Below are 21704 nucleotides of genomic sequence, written 5' to 3'. Positions count from 1 at the left end.
GTGTTATCAGATTTCATATCATCTATATTCAATTATAAAAAAAGTAAAAATAAAAGAAATTAACACTTCAACAGCAAAAAGAAAAGATTTATTAATTCTAACATCAATTCATAAAAGTCTTGAGTATATCTGTAATCTATTCTAAACATTTTTATTAAAAATACAAAGAAAACCTTTAAAATATATAAATATCTATTAGAAAATGCACATTGCAATTACACTAACAGAAGAAATATGTCAGTTCTTGTGTTCACACATTTGCTTATGAAATACAAAAGGCAGATATCTAGTAAAACTATGAAGTGAGAAAGGTTTGTGTGCAAGGCAGACCAGTAGAAGGTAGTGGTCAAAATCACTTGCCAGCTTCAAGGTATGCCATCTCTAGGCTCTTTGATCATCTCCATTTCTTCCTTCCCTGGTGTTCAGATCTTAGGGAGAACTGTCCACTAACATAGGAATAGGAGTCTTCCTTCCCCCTTATCATTCATTCACCCTTCTAGTCCCTATCCCTTCCAGTTTTAAGTTTTTCAGGCACTTAAGCCACTTGAGATACAGGGCGGCAGAAAAGAAAAAGGGGGAAGGGGTGGGCAAGGGCAATATACATAACCTAAACATTTGTACCCCCATAATATGCTGAAATAAAAAAAGAAAAGATAAAAAAAGGAGGAGGAAGGGCAAAAGATCAGATGTGTCTCATACTTTGCAAAAAAAAAAAAAAAAAACTCCTTGATGAGTACAAAAGGAGACAAAAACTAACACCTGTGTGGCTCTGAAGGACTTAGAGAACATTGTGGCCAATGACTCCCATCACCTAGCATGACGGTCCCCCTATTTGGCACGTGCCATATTCAACATGGCATTGGACCAATAGAGTGGTGATATCTGCAGAAGGTGCCTAAGATGGATGGAGCTGAGGACACCTCCCAGGATCCCACAAACTCCATCATGATTCAAGGAAAACAGTTAAGCACTACCTGGTTACCAGAAGAGACACAGAAATGCTGATAGCACTTTTACCTAGAAAAGGCCTGGGTAGAAGGTCACAGACTACAAGGATCTCATAACCAGACACTAGCACAAGGTCTAGGAAGTCCAAATCAGCTGCCAAGATGACATTCAAAAGACCAAATGGAAAGAGACTCCTTTCAGTGGATACTAGGGCATGAATCCCATATGAAGTGTGCCAAGTCCAGAGCAGTAGACACAGAGAGGGTCACGCAAGGGATAAAATGCCCTTCACCCAGTGCCATGAGGATACTAAGCTTTCCCCTTCACTCAAATGCCACCTTGGGAACAACAGAAGGAAAAACCCTTGAGAAATTAGAGAACCCAAAAAGTTTTTAAACCAGAGACTAATGTGCTCTTACCTGACAAGATCAAATGCTTTCCATTTTCAGTGGGAATGGGAACTTGAAAACACGGTAAAAGAAGCTATAGAAAATAATGTTTCATTTCTACATCCTAAAAGTAGTGTGTAAATTTTTACAAACACACTTCCATCCTTCCCCATCCAACCCCAGCTATGTAAGTATATTCTAAACCAGTACTGTTCAAAGTGTGGTCTGTGTACTATTCAAAGTGAAGAAATGGTTTATTACCTGCCCATGGTTAGGTAAGTACTGAAAATGAGAGTATGTGTTTAGAAATTCCTATAGCAATTTCACATGCCCACATCCAAGTCTGTGATTAGTGGGCTCATCTCATTGAACACAGTATAGACAAAAGTGCGGTCAAACTCAGGCAGTAAGTGGCACATGGTACACTGTGCTATGGGACCACATATCACCTGGGACAGACTGGGAAAAAACAGCCCTTCATCACAAATAGTGTAAGAAGCATAAATGTATTATAGATCAACATGCAGCCTAATACTGCCACCCATTTCAGAACTAATGATGAATTTTGTATTTAGGATCACAATGGTGCAAAACAGACCAATGAAAAGAAAGGACTTCAAGTGGAAATGACGTATTCACGGCCAGGAAAGACCAAGTGACATCAGGCTGCTAAAACCAAGATTTCATAAAAGTTCGACTAGAAAAAAAGTGGCACTATTACTTTCCACAGCAGTGACTACCACATTCACACTGCAAGAGGAAATTCAGTTTCAGGCAAATATCAAGTCATACGAAATCAATGTTAATTTGCATGTTATTGTTTCTTATTGATTTGGGGGGTAGTTTTGTTTGTTTTTCATTTGTAAAATCTGTTTTGCTTTTGTGGTTGCATGAGAACTGTAAGCATCAGGAGTTAACACCTAGTTTTATGTTATTACATATTTAAGTAGCATAATAAAAATAAATGAAGTTGGCAGTGGAGATCTGTGAGAATTTTTTCTCTTTTCAAAATATTCCCAACATAATTTCAATTGAGAATGATGGTCTTTCGGATACTGGGCTGAGGTCAGAAGTCTGGATGGGACAGAAGCAAAAAATTAACACCAGGGAATGGCGAAGTCCGCTCTACATTGGAGTTGGACTTTTCCACCTGCAGCCAGGAATGAGGCTTCCCTGGGCAACTGTGCAACATTGTATGCATTGTAACTTAGTTGTATCATTTGAGTTATTTTATTCTAAAGGGGAGTCCAAAGGAAGAACATCATAATATATTTGAACTTCATTTTGGAAGACTAAGGATAGGATCTTTTAATAAAAATTCCCAATTAATAAAATAAATTATCTAAATAATGCCTCCCTCCAGAAATGGGCTGCTAATAGACAAACATACTTGAAGACCCTCAGTATTTCACCAACTTCTGGCCTTTGTAATATAACAATGTAACATTAACAGCTTTCACCTCTTAACATAACCCCAGAAGGTCAGTATGCCAAGAATCACCCTTACTTTACGGATGAGAAGACCAAGAGGGGCAGTCCCTGTCTAGGCCACACAGCCAGGAAAATGACTGAGAGAAGACTTGAACTCTGGCTTTCTGATTTTGAGTCCAGTGTAAGAAGTATATTAAGGCTTTACTCACAGAGCATTTCATTGTTTACAGAAAATAATAATAATAATAATTTTAAAAACCCACCCAATTCCATTACTAGAGAAGACATTTCTATAAAATAATTGCCATACTATCCTTTTTCTCTCTTTTAGCTTAAAAGAAAATCATTTAAAATTCCAAAATAGTTTTAGGAGATAAATGTACAAGATAATAATTATTTTTCCTTTAGAATTGGTTAGTATGTGAATTTTATATAATTCAAAGAAAAAGGCAATAAGCTATCATTATAACCCAGTCTGGTAACCCATCACTTTTTGGTGGTTCTTTATTTTTACATTATACTACCAGATTATGTTTACTTTTTCCCCTACATAGATTGGGGGGAGGAGACAGTAAAGAAACGCAATAGGTGATAGAAAGAATGCCAGGTTCTGTATCAAGATACTACATCTCAAGATACAACTCCAAGCAGTACCTGAACCCAGAGACCTACACCCTCCACATTTCCTACATTTACGTGGTCAAACAAGTCCTCCAGAGCACCTCTGCAGGGCCTGAGGCAGGATAGAGCCTCCTACCTGACCCCCTCCCCTCCAAATCCCTCCCTTCTAAGTCTTTTCTCCATGATACCAAAATGATCTAAGAAAAAATTTTGATCTTATGACTCCTCTGTTGGAAGCCCTTCAATTAATTCCTTATTGTCTGCTGGATGTGATTTGAACTCTTTAATCTGACACATAAAGTCTTTCCAAATCTGGCCCTCTCTAGTTTCATGTTTTCCCACCCAGTTTCCCCACCCCTAGGGGGAAATGAATATTCATATTCTATACTCCATACACATGTTCATATTTTACACTTCAGCCCCTTAAGAAATCAGTAGTGGTTCCTGGAATGTGTCACTTCACAATGTTTTGGAACACACCATGCCATTTGCCTCTATAGTGTCTTTCCACCTATCCCCTCCCGACATTTCAATCTCCTCCCCTTCCTTCAAGTCTTTCAACACTTCCTCTGTGCCCACCTCCTATGACAACTGTCCTTACAAGCTTCTTTCTTCTCATCTGACCTCAGCACAATCAACTCCTCTTCTCTGCTCCCTTAGCACTAATCTGTACAGAAGCAGAGAGGCTGTACTGGAAGTATCTGTCAGATCCCATGACTCTACAACTATACTTAATAACCTCCTTGAAAATGGGAACCATTATTTTCTCATCCCCAGTGTCTATCATGGCAGTTGATAATCAATAAACCTTTGCTAAGTGTATGCAATGTAGCCTTGGGCACGTTTCCCTCTACATGTGGAGTTTCTTCATTTTCATGATGGTCAGACTGCAATATATCAAAGACCTTGGCTGCATAAAGTTCTATGTTTCGGTGTAGCTTTCCACAAAACACTGAATTTATTTTTTTAATAGTTTATGAGGTTTTTAAAGAATAAAAACTTATCATTTCATCTTCAGGATACCCTAAGGTGTTAAGCTTACAGATCTATATCAAGATATCATTAACATGACAGTTGCCATTACTGAGCCATGAACTAGATGCAAGGTACTATCATCAATTCCTCTACATTTGTTCATTTCATTTAATCTTCACATGAGGTAGACATTACTTGTCCTCATCTTACAGAAAAGAACAAAAGGGCTTTGAGAAGCCAAAAAGCTACAGAGCTAATAAGTGCTGGAGTGGATGTAAACCCAGTGCTATTTGACTTCAAACATCTTGTTATCAACCACTGTGCTGGGGCTAAGGAATACATCCAGATACAGCCGTATCTTCTACATACTCTGTTCATCGCCTAATTGGTGCTTAAAGTTTAATCATTGTTGAAATGAAAGTAAGAAATCAGATCAGGTGCATTTTAATCCACAGATATATTTAAAGAACACTAATTTTCCCATAAAACTGATAGTACCCTTTGGCCACTAACATGCCTAAACAAGTATGCTTCTTGAATTGTACAGATAGACTTTTTTATATTTATATTCAAGAAACTTTTGAATTTAAGAAATAAACTTTAATAAAAATAAAATAAGAAAATAAATAAAACAGATTCAAACACAGGTTTTGGCTTTGCATTTTAATTGTGCTGTTAGACATATTACTTTGTATTACTATTTCTTTTGTATTTTGTATTACTATTATTGTAGTTAGTACTATTGTAATTTAACTGAAAATAAATGAATCAAATCCCAAATGCCTTAAATAATCTGCCATCAAGCAGCATTTAATATAACAGTTTTAAAACCCATAATATTCAATTCTCAATTTGCTTTATTAATAGAAGTTGAAATTTCCTTTTCTTCATGGAAAAAAACAGTAAGTTTCCTGAAGAAGAAAGCATTATCTGAGGTCCCTTTCTTTGGCCACTGGGATGTCTGTTAGATAGCCAGGCTGAGAGTTCAGATATATGGCTTTAATTAAATAATATGTTGGCAAAAGAGCAAATGCATGATGTCTATTAACAATACAGTAGTTTCCCAGCTCATCACAGTAAGAAAGAACACCCAATTCTCGTTAATTCTTGCTTTCATGGCGAATACTCTTTGAAATGAAACAAAACTATGAAATAATGGCAAGTCTTTGGTAGAAAAAGCCACTCAAGTGAGTTACTTTACGTTTAGTCAAATAATTCTACTTAAAAATATGTTGAGGTTTCAATCCTTATTGTTAGAGTTAATACACCTATTTCACAGTCAGCTTGTCAAAAGCCCAAAATATACTTTAGAAGTGTTTTCCCAATATATGTAACTAAAAAAATTCTCTGATGAATTCGTAATGAAAGATGTGGTGGCAGTTTATTAGAATTCTGTTCTTTTGCCCCCAAAAAGATATTATAATGTTAATAAAATGCTACATACTTCATCTCAAGAAATGTTAACTTCCTTTTTGAATTATCTCTTTAGAAATTGGTGCTCTAAGTCTTGGCTTTGTAACTTTGGGGAAATTTATCAGTTCTCTGATCATCAATTTCTCCATCTGACAGGAAACTAATAATGATACCTTATAGTCATGTTATAAGACTTGTACCAAATAATGCATGTGATATGTTTAACACAGTGCCTGAAACATAGCAGACCCTACATTTGTTTGATTTCTTCTCCCTTCCCCACAGCATTCCTTGGACAAAACTCAAATTTCAAATCAGACTTTTTGTTAAGCAGGTTGTGGGGTAGGATCACCAGAATTCCTTGTGTGTGAAAAATGAAACAGACCAAGGATGTAGTAAAGGCACACTCCTTAACACTTTAACTGCCGTGTGAGTTGAATTTAGCTCACACTAGTTTTGAGCCCAGGGCCTCATGAAGCATATGTAACTCACATGTCTCTTCATCTTGGGAAACGGGTGAACTATTTTTCAAGTTGCATATAACTCACACATAGAAAATAATACAAAATCACAAATTTTTCATTAAATTAGAAAAGATCATTTTGTTTTCAAAGTTTTTATTCTATTTTTGTAATAAAACACCACGGCCCCAAGGAAAAAAATTTTTTTCCAGAATGGCAACGTGTTAAGCTCCCTATGCTTTCTCATAGATATTTCATAAAACCTAATTCTTTATATCTAAAGAGATTCAAATACTCTCATTTGCCAAAATATAAGAAATAACCCAGACACAATAATTTTGAAAACTGAAGTCCAAAGGGAAGTTCTCAAGTTCACTTGCAGATCTCCAAAACTTATGAGAAGAACAAAAAGGAATGTAAAGCTATAAAAAAATACATACTTTTCTCCTGGTGAATATATATGCTAATGTGAAATGCATTTATCACATCTATATAATTAGATGATATTCATATATTTATATTAATATCAAGTCTAAATATAAAATTAAAGGAAATAAGAGAAAATACCAATTAATATTTTTCTGTTTCCCCCAATAATAAAAATGTCAAGAAGTATGTTTGCAAAAACAGACATAATCTTTCTAAGCAGTATGCTTAATTTTGTATCCTAACTACACATTATTAACCACAATAAACATTTACTAACCAAAGCCACACAAATCAAAAGATATGGTACAAGGCAAAAGAAAAGCATCGTTAATTACAGAGGCATCTATCTCTTCATACCAAGAATTTCCTCTCTCAACAACTCCATTCCTATTACACATGATCAGCTAACAAGCAGATGTAAAACAATGAATAAATTATTTATTTTAATTTGATTGGAAGAGATATTAAATAGAACAGTTTTCAGAATCATTTCTCCTGAAATGTTTAACCAAAAGTGTATTAGGTGGCTTCTAAATGGATTGGGTTTAGCAAATCAGGCAGAAAACGGGGAGGAGGACAGAGAAATGTGTCCTGAATATTAATAGTATGTCACGGTACATGGGTGAGTCTTAACATGTCATTTTGGAAGCCACTGCATTTACTGCAACAACCCCTAAGTTACAGTTTCTCTGCTCAGCACTGCATGCAATAGCAGTAGCTCACTCAATACCATCTTGACAAAGGCCTTCAAGATAAACCCAAGTTATGAATGGTGTGTACAGATGGCATGAAATTATACAGATTAGCCAAATCTTTTTTTGTATGTGAAAATACCAAAAAAGTATGTTCCCTCAATCTTTGAGTTTAGTATTTTTTTAAAAAAATAATAATAATAAGATACATACTTGTTCAAATATGTGGTCCTTAAAGAAGCTAGCATCTTGTATTAATTTGTGATACATTTTATATAGAGATTTAACTAAATAAAATCTACATGAAAAAATGTCATGCTAGAGTAGTCTCCATAATGGGTTTCAGAATGTTTAAATGTAGATTGGGGGTGGGGAGAATGTGGAAAGAGCAAAGATGATATGTGCACAACCAACCCTAGAATTTAATAGTAAGATATTAGAAATTGACCTTTTGCTCAATGTCATCCCAAGACAAAATTAAAAATGTATTTGTTTCAAGTTCATTACTTTTCTGACCAACCTGACAGTTTAATCTTTCTGTTTATATTTAAAAGAACCTACCTAATTCAACATTATCTGAATCACTTAAAATTTTAAATGTGAAGGAAACAAGCTAAACATAATCTGCAAACAGAAAACATTTCTCATCTCTTGACAACAAAATTCTTCCAAAAGAATAAGCCAAGTTCAAGTAGTGTCCTCTGACATACACATGAAAAGTCATACAGGCAGCTTAGTTCATTTAAATATACATAGATATATATATACATACACATACACAGTTGAAACACAAGACACCATGTGGACAGATTTTAAAAGAAACACATATTTGTGCATTCCCAATGAAGCAGGACTTCAAGAAGAAATGGCACAGCCAAACAAAAATAAATGCTAATTGTTTAGGAAAGTATCTCATAATTAAACAAAGAAAGTAACAAACCTTTAAAGTGAAAAAAAGACAACCTAGTAACAAACATTCCCTATATTCTCCTATTGGAGGAGATAAGGCAGAATACTCAATTTCTTACTCAGGTTTTTATGTTCTGAAGGAATTTCAGTCTTATCTCCACCAAGCAGATTAGGAGATCATCTTTCAATGTTACCATATATTTCTAAAAGACATATGAGTACATTTTGTCACAATCCAAAAATCTACTCACTTCAGCGTTCTGATAAAACTTGTTGGCAGCATGGTGATTTTTTTTTTAAGCAAACTGACACCTTTAACAGCAAGTGCATTGTGACATTTAGTTGATAGGACAAACACTCCATGCTTGACAGAATGCTTTCATGTAGTGCTTTTACCTGGTTATAAATTATTGGTACTGCTATTTGCAACTTTTAAGATATAATTTACTAAAGGGAGAACCAGAAGCATTTCCAAAGTAGGGATGCCTTTTGAGTGGGTAAATGTAAGGTCACCTGCCAGAAAGTGTCTTGGAAAAATGAATGCACATATCTAATAAAGAAGTGGTTAAAAAGGGATGAATTCCCTGAGTCATTAAACAAGATATAAACCAAAGACAGGTTGTGCCACCTAGAGAAAAACTGGAAATTGTACACTGGTTTGTCAGTAGTAAGCATTATTCAAAAGCCTGAAACTTTTGGCATGCCAATAACCAAGCCACAGTTCATACCAGCTCATCAAGCTGCTGGATTAAGCTCCCCTGACGACTCTGCTTGTCCACACAGCAGACTGGCCGCCTCCTGCTTTCCTCACCCACCCACTCATGCAGTACCGCTTAACCTTAGCACTGAGGGTTGGCCACAGCCCATGCAGACCCTGCATCCTCAAACCCAGGCAGTTCTAAAGCATTTTCCTCGAAGCCAGGCAAGCAGGAGTAGAAGGAGCAGGGGAATAAACCCTGGTGGACCTTGCCATCCAGGGTCCCTCTGGATGCTAGCAGAGCCGCCGTGCACAACCCTCTAGCCCCACGGGGCCTGTATAGGAAATTCTGGTGCACTCAGTACATCACATCCAGGTTACCAAGCTGAACTCCCTGGCCAACCTCTGCTCAATCCAAACACCATGAAATGACCTCAACAGAACCAGGGCCTTCAACTTTCCTCTCAGCGAGTCACTTAAAAGCTACACGCCCAGCACACTTGTCAGGCTGAAGCACAAAAGGTCTGCATGCCACTTGGCACGGATAGCCGCCTTTTACGAAGAAAATAGACAGTAATTATGAAAAGCCCGCAGTCCTGCGGTATTAAACTGACAGCGGGGACTGCGCTGGGGCATAACTCATCTCCGAAGCACTCACTCCCAGCCCCAGACCCTCAGCGCGGGGACGATCTTCCCCCCGGTACCCCTCGCCCTCCAGAGACCCCGCGGCAGCGCCTCCTTCCCGCCCCCATGCTCTTCCTCTTCCCTCTCCTCCTCCTTTATGAATCTCCAGCAACTTTGGGTTTGGCAGCACCGTCGCAGCCCAGCCAGAGGCGGGGACAGCGCAAAGGCTGCCGCGGGAGGCGGAGGAAAGTTTGAAAAGTCACCGAAAGCACTGCAGGATCCCCCCACCATCGTCGGCCCAGCACCCACCCCACAGCCTGCCGCTCCGGGCTTCACGTGCCAGCCGGCCCTGCAGAAGCCGGAGTCCCCCCTATGCCCTCGACAGAAAATCTGTCCCCAAGCGAAAAGTTCCCCGCCGCAGCCCCGCGCCTCTGCGCCTGCCCCCTCCCCCCGCAATGAACCTCTCCGAGTTCGCGACGCGCCACCTAGATCGGCCCGCGGGCCCCGAGGGCGGCGCCCCTCCCCCGCCGGCCGGCGGACGGGTCGCGAGGGAGCTGGGGACAGCGAGGCACCCGGGCGGCCCCCGGCCCGGACCCCCTGCCCTGCCGGCCCCCGCCCCGTCGCCTGGCTCACCTCGCTCCTGCTCTTCCGCCTGCAAGCAGATGGGGATATTCTTCTTCCAGCCGGGCATGGTGGCTGCTCCCTGGCTCGCTCTCGGGCTGGCTCCTTCTCGCTCCCTTTCTCCGGGGATCGCCGCCCTCCTCGCTCGCCCTCGCGGGCCGGCCGCCGCGCCGGGGCTGTTCAGCGGGGCTGGGGCGCCGAGGCGACCCCCGGGCACATCGAGGCGGCGCCGCGCGCCCCGCGCTCGCCTCAAACTCGCCGGCGGCTCGGGGTGGCGGCGGTGGCGGCGGCCGGGCCGGACCGGGCCCCGCCGGGCAGGGTTGGGGGCTGCAGCGGCGACTGCGGCGGTGTGGCCCGGAGGCCGGGCCGGGGCCGGGGGCGGGGGCCCGTGCAGGCCGAGATCGGGGGACTGCGGAGCCCCCGGGAGGTGGGCGCCGCCGGCGGGAGGAGTGGGCTGGCGCCGCCGCCTCTTTCCCCTCCTCCTCCTGCTTCTTCTTCCCCTTCCTTGTCTCGCCGCCGCCAGCAGGTGGGACTCGGAGCCGCCACCGCCGCCGCCGCCTCACAAAGCTCCGCCGGCGGCAGGACTGAGGCTGCGGGCTCCCCGGGCGCCTCTCAGCGCAGCCTCCCCCGAGACGCGCGCGAGGCTGAGCGGGCACGCAGGGGGCGCGCGCGATCGCACCCTCCGCGCCCCGGGCGGCCGGCCTGCGAGGCGCACCCGGCCCGCCAGGTACCGAGCCTGGCGCCGAGCCGCGGGTGCGGAGCCCACGCCGCCCCGCCGCGGCCGCCGCTCCCTCCCCGCCTCCCTCCCCAAACCCAAACTGGCGGCTCCGCCGGCTTGGTCGACGACCTCAACGAAGCAGGGGGCAGTGTCCTTCCCTGTAGTCCCTCCTCCTCGGCGCTCTCCCCCCGCCCTGGCAGTCGCCCCCTTCCCCCCCCCAAGTTGAGACTTGCAGCTACGGATTTGCTAACTTCGCCCTCAACGGAGGGAAACAGCAACTTTCGGGATGGTCAGCGCGGGTCCCAGGAACACGTTTCTGGAGGGGTGGGGAGGGCGTTAGTAGAGAATCTCTTTTGTTCTAAAGGATGCGAGGAGACCTTGGCTGAGTGAATATTTAATCGCTATCTTCAAGTATAAGATGGGTTTTATGATCAGGTTTTATGAGTAGTTTCTTCCCTTTGTCATAGGCTCATAGAAAATCGGTGGAGAAATGAATAAGGGAGGAGGGAGGTAGCTTTGTGATACAGCTTGGAAGATTCTGCCCAGGGAAGGGGGCCCTTGCTTGTGGTTTCAAAATGGTAACGCTAGGAAGTGCCCAGACAGTCTTCCAGATGACTTGGCAACTGTCCGTCCGGTGGGGCTATGACATCCATGGGCCTGTGTCTCCACCTCCAGAGTATCTGATGTGGACCAAAGAATTTTGGGTCTCTGAGACTGTAACTACTGGTTTGTAGTTGTTGCAGCCCAACCACTGCGCTGTTACGACTCTGTGTCCTGCAGTTTATTTGGCCTCTGCAGGAACTGCAGTTTGCTCTCCCAAATAGAGGACATTGGCTCACCCCGGCCTTCTCTCTCCCTTCTCTTGGAAACGTAATAACACTGCCAGAGAAATGAATTAACTACAGAAGACTGAAAGATAGAATCTTTTTTCCCCTTACCACTGAATAAGCAGTCGTATCAGGCAACGGTGTTTGCTCCTGCTGCTGTCCCTTGTCTGGGTGGCTGGCTGTCATTATAGTACTGCACAGCTGCAGAAAACAAGTGGCTATTTCTTCTATGCAAAAGGAACTGAAGTGCTGTGAAGGACAGAGTCAAACCATCCCACGGGGTTATCAGCAGAAATCCCGTCTGAGCTGCTCAAATCTTCTTTCCCGACTCTCTGAGAAGTCAAATCCAGAAAATCAATATGGGCATTGCACCTGTCACCCTTAAATGGCCCACCCTCCATTCTAATATAAACAAGAATCTTTGGGTACTTCAGTCTTGTCTTAACCTTGTTCCAAGGTCTAGTCCTACCAACTTTATATAGAGAAAGGCATTTGCCATTGATTCCCCAAAGGGACAAGGCCAATCCTGCCATAACTAGGACAGCTGGTATATGTTACAGGCAAAGACCTAGGTTTTGACAACTTAGAAATGACCACAACATTTTTATAGCATCTTACATAATGTTTTATATGTCTGTTGTAGTTCTAACAAGCATAATTCTGGAAGACCTACACAATAAATGCCTGGTATGGATTGAATCATACTCATGCAGTTATACCGCAATCAGTGGTGCACTTGTCCTGCCAAGATGAGTGATGGATTATAGTTGATAGGGAGTTCCAGCTTGTACATGTTAATAGTGTTTTAACTCAGGTAGACAAAATTCCTACTGTGTGTTAGACTCTGGGCTAAAAGCTAGGGATACAAGAAGAAAATTACAGTTTCATAGTGGAAGCTAAAATTAATATATTCTCCTGTGTGTTAGGATCAGATATTATTTACAGATTATACAAGGGAGACTGGTTAAAGACACTCTTAGGGATGGATTCATATCTTCCCCACCTCAAAGTACTTATTGTCTAAACACTTGTTCATCAATATCTAATGCCTTGTGTCATCTTAGGTACACCTAGGTGTACCTAGGTCATCAACTAGACCCTAAGCTCTATCAGGGGGAATTACGGCTTACCTCTGTGCATCCCCAGAGCCAGGGACAGTAAACACTCAGTCAACGATGGCTGATGGTTATGGTATTTAACCTCACTTGGCCTACCCATAGCACATCATTGCAGAAAATAATGAATCCTTTTCATGATACTGTTGAGATTACTTGATAATATCAAATCAGAAAAAAAGAACTAAATTACTATAAAACTTAGTCTGATATATTTGGTTTCATTGTCTAAAGTCATCTTATATTCAAAGCATTATGTGGAAAAATCTATTCCAAGAAAATTGTACCGCTATCGGGACCTTTATGTATGAGGAAGGTATCTAGCAGCCAGTAGGATATAAGATATATTCTCTTTCCCCTTTGCTAAATTTGAAAATCAATGTCCTCTAAAGACTGTAACTATAATTGCAACCACTCTTTATAGACATCATCTCACTTATATTAAGAATTTGTGGTCCTTACTTGAACATAAATTCTTCCAAGTTATCTGTGTAGTTTGAAGGGCTTTACAGCCTGGGCTTACAGAATTCAAAATTTAATTTAACTTGTTTTACCTTAACCAGTGTGCACAGTTGATTGCACAAGCCATGAGACATATTCCCAAATGTGGCCTCACTTGATCTCCTTTTCTATGTGCAATTTTCAAAATAAAGGGGAAAGAAGACATGTTCTCTTACTGCCAGTGCCTCCTTCACCTGGTAGGAAAGAAAAAAAAAACCCTGTAAACCAAAAGCTTTAATTTTATTGTTTGACCATCTTTTGCAAGGTAAATGGATGCACTCAGTTCGTTAAAGAACTGAAAAATCTGTGATAGAGAGAAAGAACAACTTCTCTTTCATTTCCTTTGTACTCTGACAACTGAGCTTCCAATCTCCTGTTCACAGGGCTTTCACTCTAACAAAGTGTTATGACTTCTTGGGACTGAATTTCATGAGTTTGAGGAGTCCCCCAGGAGATGTAAAATCCCAGCTGTTATTCTGGATTTGCTCCAGAGCCTAAAAACATTCACAATATAATTTTTTAATTGTGCATTGACTTTTTATGAACACACACACTGCATACTAAACAGGCACCTGAAAGTTTCAATAGTGCTACCAAACACCAGCACTTCTTTTCTATTGCATGCAGTGAATTTGAAAACTCTTTTAACACCTGACATGCACTCCTAGTGGGTACCCATGGATTCTTTTAGATGTTGTTAACTCACTTTTACCTGAACAATCCTCTTTGAACATTTAAAATAAAAGGACCTTCCTTGGATAGTTTATCTTCTTGTGGGGAGGGGGTGGAGAAGGAGGAGGAGAGCAGAAGACAAAAAGAATTAATCCAAGTTGTTTTTAGTTTAAAATATTCAGTTAGGAGAACATAACTGGGAAAAGGGGAACCATGGGAAAAGAAGCAGCTCTAACATGAATAATTTAAAGGTGCATCTGAAAGCAAAAAGAAAGTTCATCTAAGAAAAATATTAGAGTGTTTTAAAATGACAGTGTAGGACACAGTAGTTGGAGTCTGAGAGACCGTGATGGTTAATCTTATGTGTCAACTTCACTTGGCCAACAGGCACCCAGATATTTGGTCACATTATTTTGGGTGTGTCTGTAAGGGTATTTTTTTTTTTTGGTGAAAATGACATTTAAATCAGTAGAATGAAAAAGGAGATTGCCCTCTCCAATGTGGGTGGGCCATGTCCAATCAGTTGAAGGCCCAAGCAGAGCAAAAGGGTTGACCCTCCTCCAAGTATAAGAGAATTCCTCCTGCCTGACTACCTTCAAACAGGGCCATATGATTTTCTCTGCATTTGAACATGAACTCAAACATCAGCTCTTCCTGGATCTCAAGCCTGTTGCTTTTGGAGTGGAACTACACCATTGGCTCTCCCGGTTCTCAGGCCTTTGGACTCACACTGGAAATGTACTATCAGCTCTCCTGGGTCTCTAGCTTGCCCACTCACTCTGCAGAGCTTGCGACTTGTTGGCCTCCCTAGTCACAAGAGCCAATTTCTTATAATAAATCTCTTTCTACATATAAACATATCTATGAGTTCCGTTTCTCTGGAGAACCCTAATACAGAGCCCTAAGTTCAAATCCTGGTTCTACAACACACTAGCTCTGTGACCCTGGCAAGTCTGAGTCTGTGTTCCCCCATGTTTGAAATGTAACAGCTATATGGCAATGTTGTGGTAAGGATTAAATGAGCTAATTTAGGCAAGGCACTTAGCACAATACCTGACATGTAGCTAATTATGGCTGGAAAAAATTAATTGGTTTGAAAAAGTTATGCAGAGTAGGCTCTTGGGATTTATGGGCTTCTAAAAATACAAGAATTCCCTAAAATTGTATGCTAACTTTTTTTTGTTTATGATACCCCACCCCACCCCATGCATACACACTTGAGGATAAAAGAAAGTCCATAGCATACATCAGTTCTCAAAGGAATACCTAATGCAGAAAGAGAACAAAGATTCCCCAATAAGCATGAGAAGAAGACTCCATGATACATAATTAACTTTTAATCTTGCCAAAAAAGGAAAGGGTTAATCCAAAAGAGATTTATCTTCATAATTGAGCTTTAGGATTACTGACACTCAAACTCTCTACTCTCTCCCTTTGTATTCAAACTTTTCACAAAGTCATCCATACTGCTGACATCCAAGTTTTCAACTCTGATTCACACCTAACTAACTGCAACTTCTCTCAGCAAAGGAATTATCATCATTTCAGGCCCCTGGGGCACAAACCTGGGGAACATGTTGACTCAGTCCCAAATCCCCAAATGGTTAGCAAATTCTTTCAAATCTATCTTTGAAATAATTCTGGAATCTCTCTCCATCCTTTCCATGACATTGTCCTGATCTTTCACCTGGGCAATCCCAAGGTCCTCCTCCAGGTTCACTTCATTCTCTCCTTTCTCCAAATTGCACAGTGTCAACCTTGTTGTTGTTTCCCTTTAAGTAAAATACCAAGCTACCTTTTTGCTGTCTTTAAGTCTTCCAAAAATTCCTCTTATCTATTCTGTCTTCTGCCATAGTCACTAAACACACACACACACCCACACACACACACAACATCACACACCTCCTCTCTCCTTTCCTTCCTTGAAACTGCCCTCACTATCCCCTTAAACTCACTCTATGCTGTATTACTTCCATTCCCCAAACGTATCATGTGCTTCCATCCTTTATATCTTTGCTCATTAGAACTAAAATAGATTTGAGTGCCTGAGGCTAAGAGAAGTTGCCTTACAACTAACATATGCTGGAGCCAGAATTTGAATCCAAGGGTGCTGGGCTCTAAAGTTTGTTATCTTTCCATCCTACCCATTTCCATTTCTCCCTAACAAACTTTAAATTCTACCCACTTCCATTTCTGCACAACAAATTTATTCTACCCCTTCTTTGCGTCTTGATTTCTCCCATTCACGTCCCTGCACTACCATGTCTCTTTGTTTGTAGTATTTTATTGTAGCCTATGTGTAAATCTGATCTAGCCTACTGTCCTCTATAGGGGAGTATGTGTTAAGCAAGCCAATTCTAAAGTCAGATTAGGTTCAAATCCCAGATTCTCCGTGTGTTCCTGGGCTTCTCCCTGCCTCTGTTTCCTTATCGTGATATGGAGGTAATAACAGGACCAACCTCATATCATTTTTGGATGGATTAAATGAGTTAGTGCATGCAAGCATTTAGACCTGAGCCTGACACATAGGGAGAATCAATAAATTTTACATATAATTATTATCACAGCCCCAGGAATGTACCTTGTGTTCCTTGGTATTATCACAGGCATTGAGCATTGCACTTTAAAAGTACTATATGCCCAATGGATGTTTGCTAAAAGGAAGAATATTAAAAAATAGTTTTCCTTTCCTACATAAATCCAATAATCAGAAAGACTTGGCCTGTAAATGTATGACTGATGGAAATTTCACTTATTTCAATAAGGCCTGATGATATTTCTAAAAGAAACCTTTTAGGTCAGAATGGAGAGCAATGACTTTATTATTAAGAACAAGAGCAAAAATGACTAATGGAATAGAGGACTAGACATAAATAAGCATTTCATCAGGAAAATTAAATAGATGGTTCCTACCTTCATGACAAAAACCTACTAATAATGAATTCAGGTTCAGTCCCTTGAGTATCTAAAAAATTAGAGCAATGAAGTGATTAAGAAAACTGACTTTAGAGGAAAATTAAGGTAGCTGGCTACATCTAGTATAGATTGGCTAAGCAATGACTAAGAGCTTTCTTGGTGGAAATTCGGAGGATCAGTAAAGGAGTAAATACTAAACAAGGAAAGGAATATTCATCATGTTGGCAAGGTGATAAATAAAAATAAAGGAAAAAATGAAAGGAAAGTGTAGGTTGATCAAGAGGTAAGATTTAACTTGTATATACTGTTGATGAGTAGTGAAAACTACTAGTTAGAAAACCTGTGTGGGGCCAGGCGCGGTGGCTCACGCCTGTAATCCTAGCACTCTGGGAAGCCGAGGCGGGAGGATCGCTCGAGGTCAGGAGTCCAAGACCAGCCTGAGCAAGAGCAAGACCCTGCCTCTACTAAAAATAGAAAGAAATTAGCCTGACAACTAACAATATATGTAGAAAAAATTAGCTGGGCATGGTGGCACATGCCTGTAGTCCCAGCTACTCGAGAGGCTGAGGCAGAAGGATTGCCTGAGCTCAGGAGTTTGAGGTTACTGTGAGCTAGGCTGACACTATGGCACTCTAGTCTGGGTAACAGAGTGAGACAGTGAGACTCTGTCTCAAAAAAAAAAAAAAAAAAAGAAAGAAAAGAAAGAAAACCTGTGTGCGCAGATATTCTCCTGGTTAGTGTACAGATTGATACAATTATTTTGGGAAGCAATCTGGCAATATATAGGAATTGCAAACTACATGCCATTTTACCTAATTATGCTATTTTGGAACTCTCTTCTAAGGAAATAATCAAAGATGTGACCAAAAGTTTGTGCTCAAAGATCTTTGTCACATATTTATTTATGGTGGCAAAAAAAAAAAATTGGAAAGGTTCTAAATGTCCAATAATGGAGGATTGCTTACATAAATTATATTGACTCTTGTAAAGCCCCTAAGCATCATGAATTTAAAAGACAGTAAATTCTTACAGTATAAAATTCAGCAAAAAAAAAGGGTTACATATACCATATTTCATAGATTCTAAGATGCATAGTTTTTAATATTTTTACATATCTAAACAGAAAGGTTCTTGTGGTTTTATTGCATATGCATGTGTATTAAGACTTGTAGATGGAGGGACATCAGCTTGAAGGCACGTTCTAGAGAAAATAGCAGAACATTCTTTCAATAAATGCTATATTACCAAAACCCTAGGTGAGGTAGAAGGTATTGTGTGGAAAACTACAAATATTGAAAAGTCTCAATCATAGAGTGAATCATAAGAATTGAAGTTTGAATGTGAAAAAGTTTAGTAATACCTAACCAGTTAATGTCAATTCTTTTTATTACCTAAGTCAAGATATTTGATAAAACATGTGTCTAAAAGATTTCTTTCAACAAATATAAAATAGTAATTCTTAGTGGTTAAGCATTGTGTCACAGCATTGGCAGAAGTTTTTTTCTTTCTTTCTTTCTTTCTTTATAGTGCATAAAATAATGGTGGGTGTTAATATAGATGACCTCCAAGATTAATGAAAAGCAATATGCACATATAGTATGAATCAAACTTTTTTAGAGGGGAAGAGACAATCAAAATACGTTCTCTCTCACTAATAACATTATCTGTGAGTCTTATTCTCTTTGTATACATTTTTATATTTTTCAATTTTTCTAAGAAAAGCAGTATTACATTTTAATGGAAAGTTTTAGTAAATACTGTTTTTAAAAAACAAGTGAAAACAAAAGAAGATGAAATTTTTTCAGACTACTCTAGAATTGGTATATCTGTCAGCAATTCTGCAGTGAATAGGCTAAGAAATTGAAGTGGAGAAATTTGAGTTTCATTCTTGCTTCTGCCAACACAGCCATTTACAAATGATGTGGTTTTCTAGAATTTTCCTATCCTATCCCCATGTGTAAGAACTACACAATAATATTCACTTACCTACTTCAAAGTAACAGTGGGTGAACATCTGAAATAAAACAAAGAGATTACATTATAATTGCAGGGAGTCTCAGTAAAGAGTATGAACGAAGCATTTTGTAAAGACACATCTATTTCCCCTTTAACTTATCACTAAGCACCATTCATCTCCGTACTAGCTGTGGGGCCCAGACCAGCCAATCCATCGAAATCCACAGGAACATCAACCTCAGATCAGTTTGTCTGATGTACCGAAAGATTTTTTTTTTAAATGCCCTTTAGGGATTTGTAAGCTTATTTATTTTTACAACCTGCAAACTTCAGTCTCAGCAATGAACACAAAGTGCCTGACACATATGTATTATGCATGTAGAAGCATTTGTTTATATTATCTTTGACTTTTAAAAATCTGTTCAATGAGCCTTTTTATTCCATACTTCCTATATACGATGTTTCATTAAGATCCATGAATAGAGTCACTCCTCGTTTATATTTACATTATTTAAGCACTACAAGTGATATTTGCTACTGGTGATGTAAATGGAAAATAACTTAGGAGATTTATGATATGATTTTCTTCCTTGCGCTTGGTGACTGGGTTGCCTCCTGATTTTTATTTACGTCCTGAATGATAATCAGCCCCTCCATTTGCCCACTCACACAGTTGCCTGAGCTTTAGGTGGCTGGGAGTGAAGGCAGGGGAAGAAATAACTGCACTCAGCTCAGAATGTTAATAGCCAGCTCGTCCTCCACCAGGAGGCAGGTCAGCTTCCAAGCAGGAATACCGACCGCTTTCTGGAAGTGAAGAAGTCCCAGAGCTTGACTCAGAAGGTCCCCTAGCACTGCACTTGGCAGTCAACCCTATGGGAGAGTAGAAAAGACTTATACTTTGGAAATGCCTATAAATGATTAACAGGTAGACAAAGGAATTTATTCAAAAATGACAAGGAACTGTAGACTAGGTGAGCACCAAGAAATGTGACTGTCTACAGCCACCTTGAAATCTAACAAGAAACAGGCCAAATTGCAAATTAGTCTAATGTTTGTGAGAGAAAGTACCTCCTCCTCATGAAGGAACTGTAATGAATCCAGTCTTGTAAGAAGGGAAAATTATGAGCAAGTTAAAGAAACCTTAATGCAACTCCCCTAAATTCACTATGTTGTTAAGTAAATTTTGTGCTATAACCCAAGTGAAAAAACAAAGCAGAAAATCAACAAGACAAATAAAAACAGAACAAAAATGCCTAAACAGGCCCCAAATGAAATGCCATGAAGATATTTTGTCAAAGTCATAATGGATTCTTTTATGCCCCAAAGTGGATTTTATCAAGCAAACATCACTGAACTACTTCAGCAAAGTGTAGTCTATATTCTACTGATGTAACTTAGGCTATCCTATCTGCCTGTAATTTAGTTCAGTTTTATTTTGGTTTTTTTTTTTTTTTTTGGTTTTTTTTTTTTTTTTTTGGAGAACAGAGTCTTGCTCTGTCACCCAGGCTAGAGTACAGTGGTGCCTCAAAGCTCACTGCAACCTCAAAGTCCTGGGCTCAAGTAGCTGTTTCTGCCTCCCAAGTAGCTGGGACTACACACATGGGCCACAACACCTGGCTAATTTTGTTTTCTATTTTTTTGTAGAGATTGTGTCTCACTCTTGCTCAGGCTGGTCTCTAACGCCTGGCATCAAGCGATACTCCCACCTTGGCCTCCCAAAGTGCTAGGAATACAAGCGTGAGCCACCATGCCTGGCTAATTTAGTCCTATTTTTAACTCATTTCACAATCCCAGTTAATATTCTGGTGTTTTATTCTTCTTAGTCGTATTTGAAACAGCTTGAAATAAACTTTACTTTGACTCTGCCCCTAGCCTTTTCAAATTCTAACCCTTTTCAGCACCTCTTCTCCATCACTGCTAGTGCTTCTCTTTCTCCCTGGGGCCTCCCACATTGTCAGTTCAAGATACAGACCTTCCCACCTCGTCTCCACCGTCCCTAAACTGCATCTGTCCCAACTGTAATCTCTGCTTTCTAAGTGATAGTTAACTAATCTGATAAATTAATGCATATTAATGTAGTATTGGTCACTATTGTGCAAATGAAAGCATGTTAGTTTCCTATCCCCTTGTCACTTCTGGGAATTTTTAGTATGATCTTTTAAAAAATGCCTTATTTCAAAAACGTGGTTTTAGTAGTGGGAATTGTAAGATATCAGATCTGTGGGAGGAAATAGGACAGCCATTCTGTTGTTGTCATTGTTATTCCTCAAATCACAACACGAAAGAATGGTGTCACATGGGTAGTAGCTGATGCATTTTGACTGTTACGTAATGAATGATGCTGCAACAGTTCTGTTCAGAGCTGCTGTGGACTCAGCATTAGGTTAAACTCTAGAAAAATGCCTTGTAAAGTGACTTGTATTTTCCTGTCTATTATAGAGGTTAAAACATTTGAACTTTCTGTTTAATTGGTATATATTTAAACTTTTCTTGCAGTGGTCAAAGAAAGAGTTTTTGGCATTAAACTGCTGCTATATAGAGCCTGAATGTCTGAAAAATTCATTAAAATATCACTTTAATTTTGACAGAGTTGAACTACTGGGAAAATTAATTGATTGTTTCTCACTTGAGCTTTGGAGAAGTCATTAAAGATTTTATGGCTTATGGAAAATTGAGAATTGAAGTACACTGAAATCAATATGTTATCTGACGTACAGAGAAAATGGCACTTCAGATGAAAGAAAGCATAAACAATTCCTCAGAGCCTTTTCTTTCTTTCTCCTGATTCC

General features: G+C 40.1%; 1 protein-coding gene across 1 annotated transcript in view; it reads right to left on the bottom strand.

Annotated features, from left to right (window-relative positions):
• Positions 1-10321, bottom strand: part of GRIP1 (glutamate receptor interacting protein 1) — a 613176-nt gene extending 602855 nt beyond the window's left edge. The window contains exon 1 of the mRNA XM_045553418.1: positions 10223-10321. Coding sequence (XP_045409374.1) covers positions 10223-10280 — 58 coding nt within the window. The 5' untranslated portion in view covers positions 10281-10321. The remainder of the gene's footprint in view (positions 1-10222) is intronic.
• Between the last annotated feature and the right edge of the window lie 11383 nt (positions 10322-21704).

Source organism: Lemur catta, chromosome 6 (assembly GCF_020740605.2).
Source record: "Lemur catta isolate mLemCat1 chromosome 6, mLemCat1.pri, whole genome shotgun sequence".
Classification (NCBI taxonomy): Eukaryota; Metazoa; Chordata; class Mammalia; order Primates; family Lemuridae; genus Lemur; species Lemur catta.
This window is presented reverse-complemented; position numbering and strand designations above follow the sequence as displayed.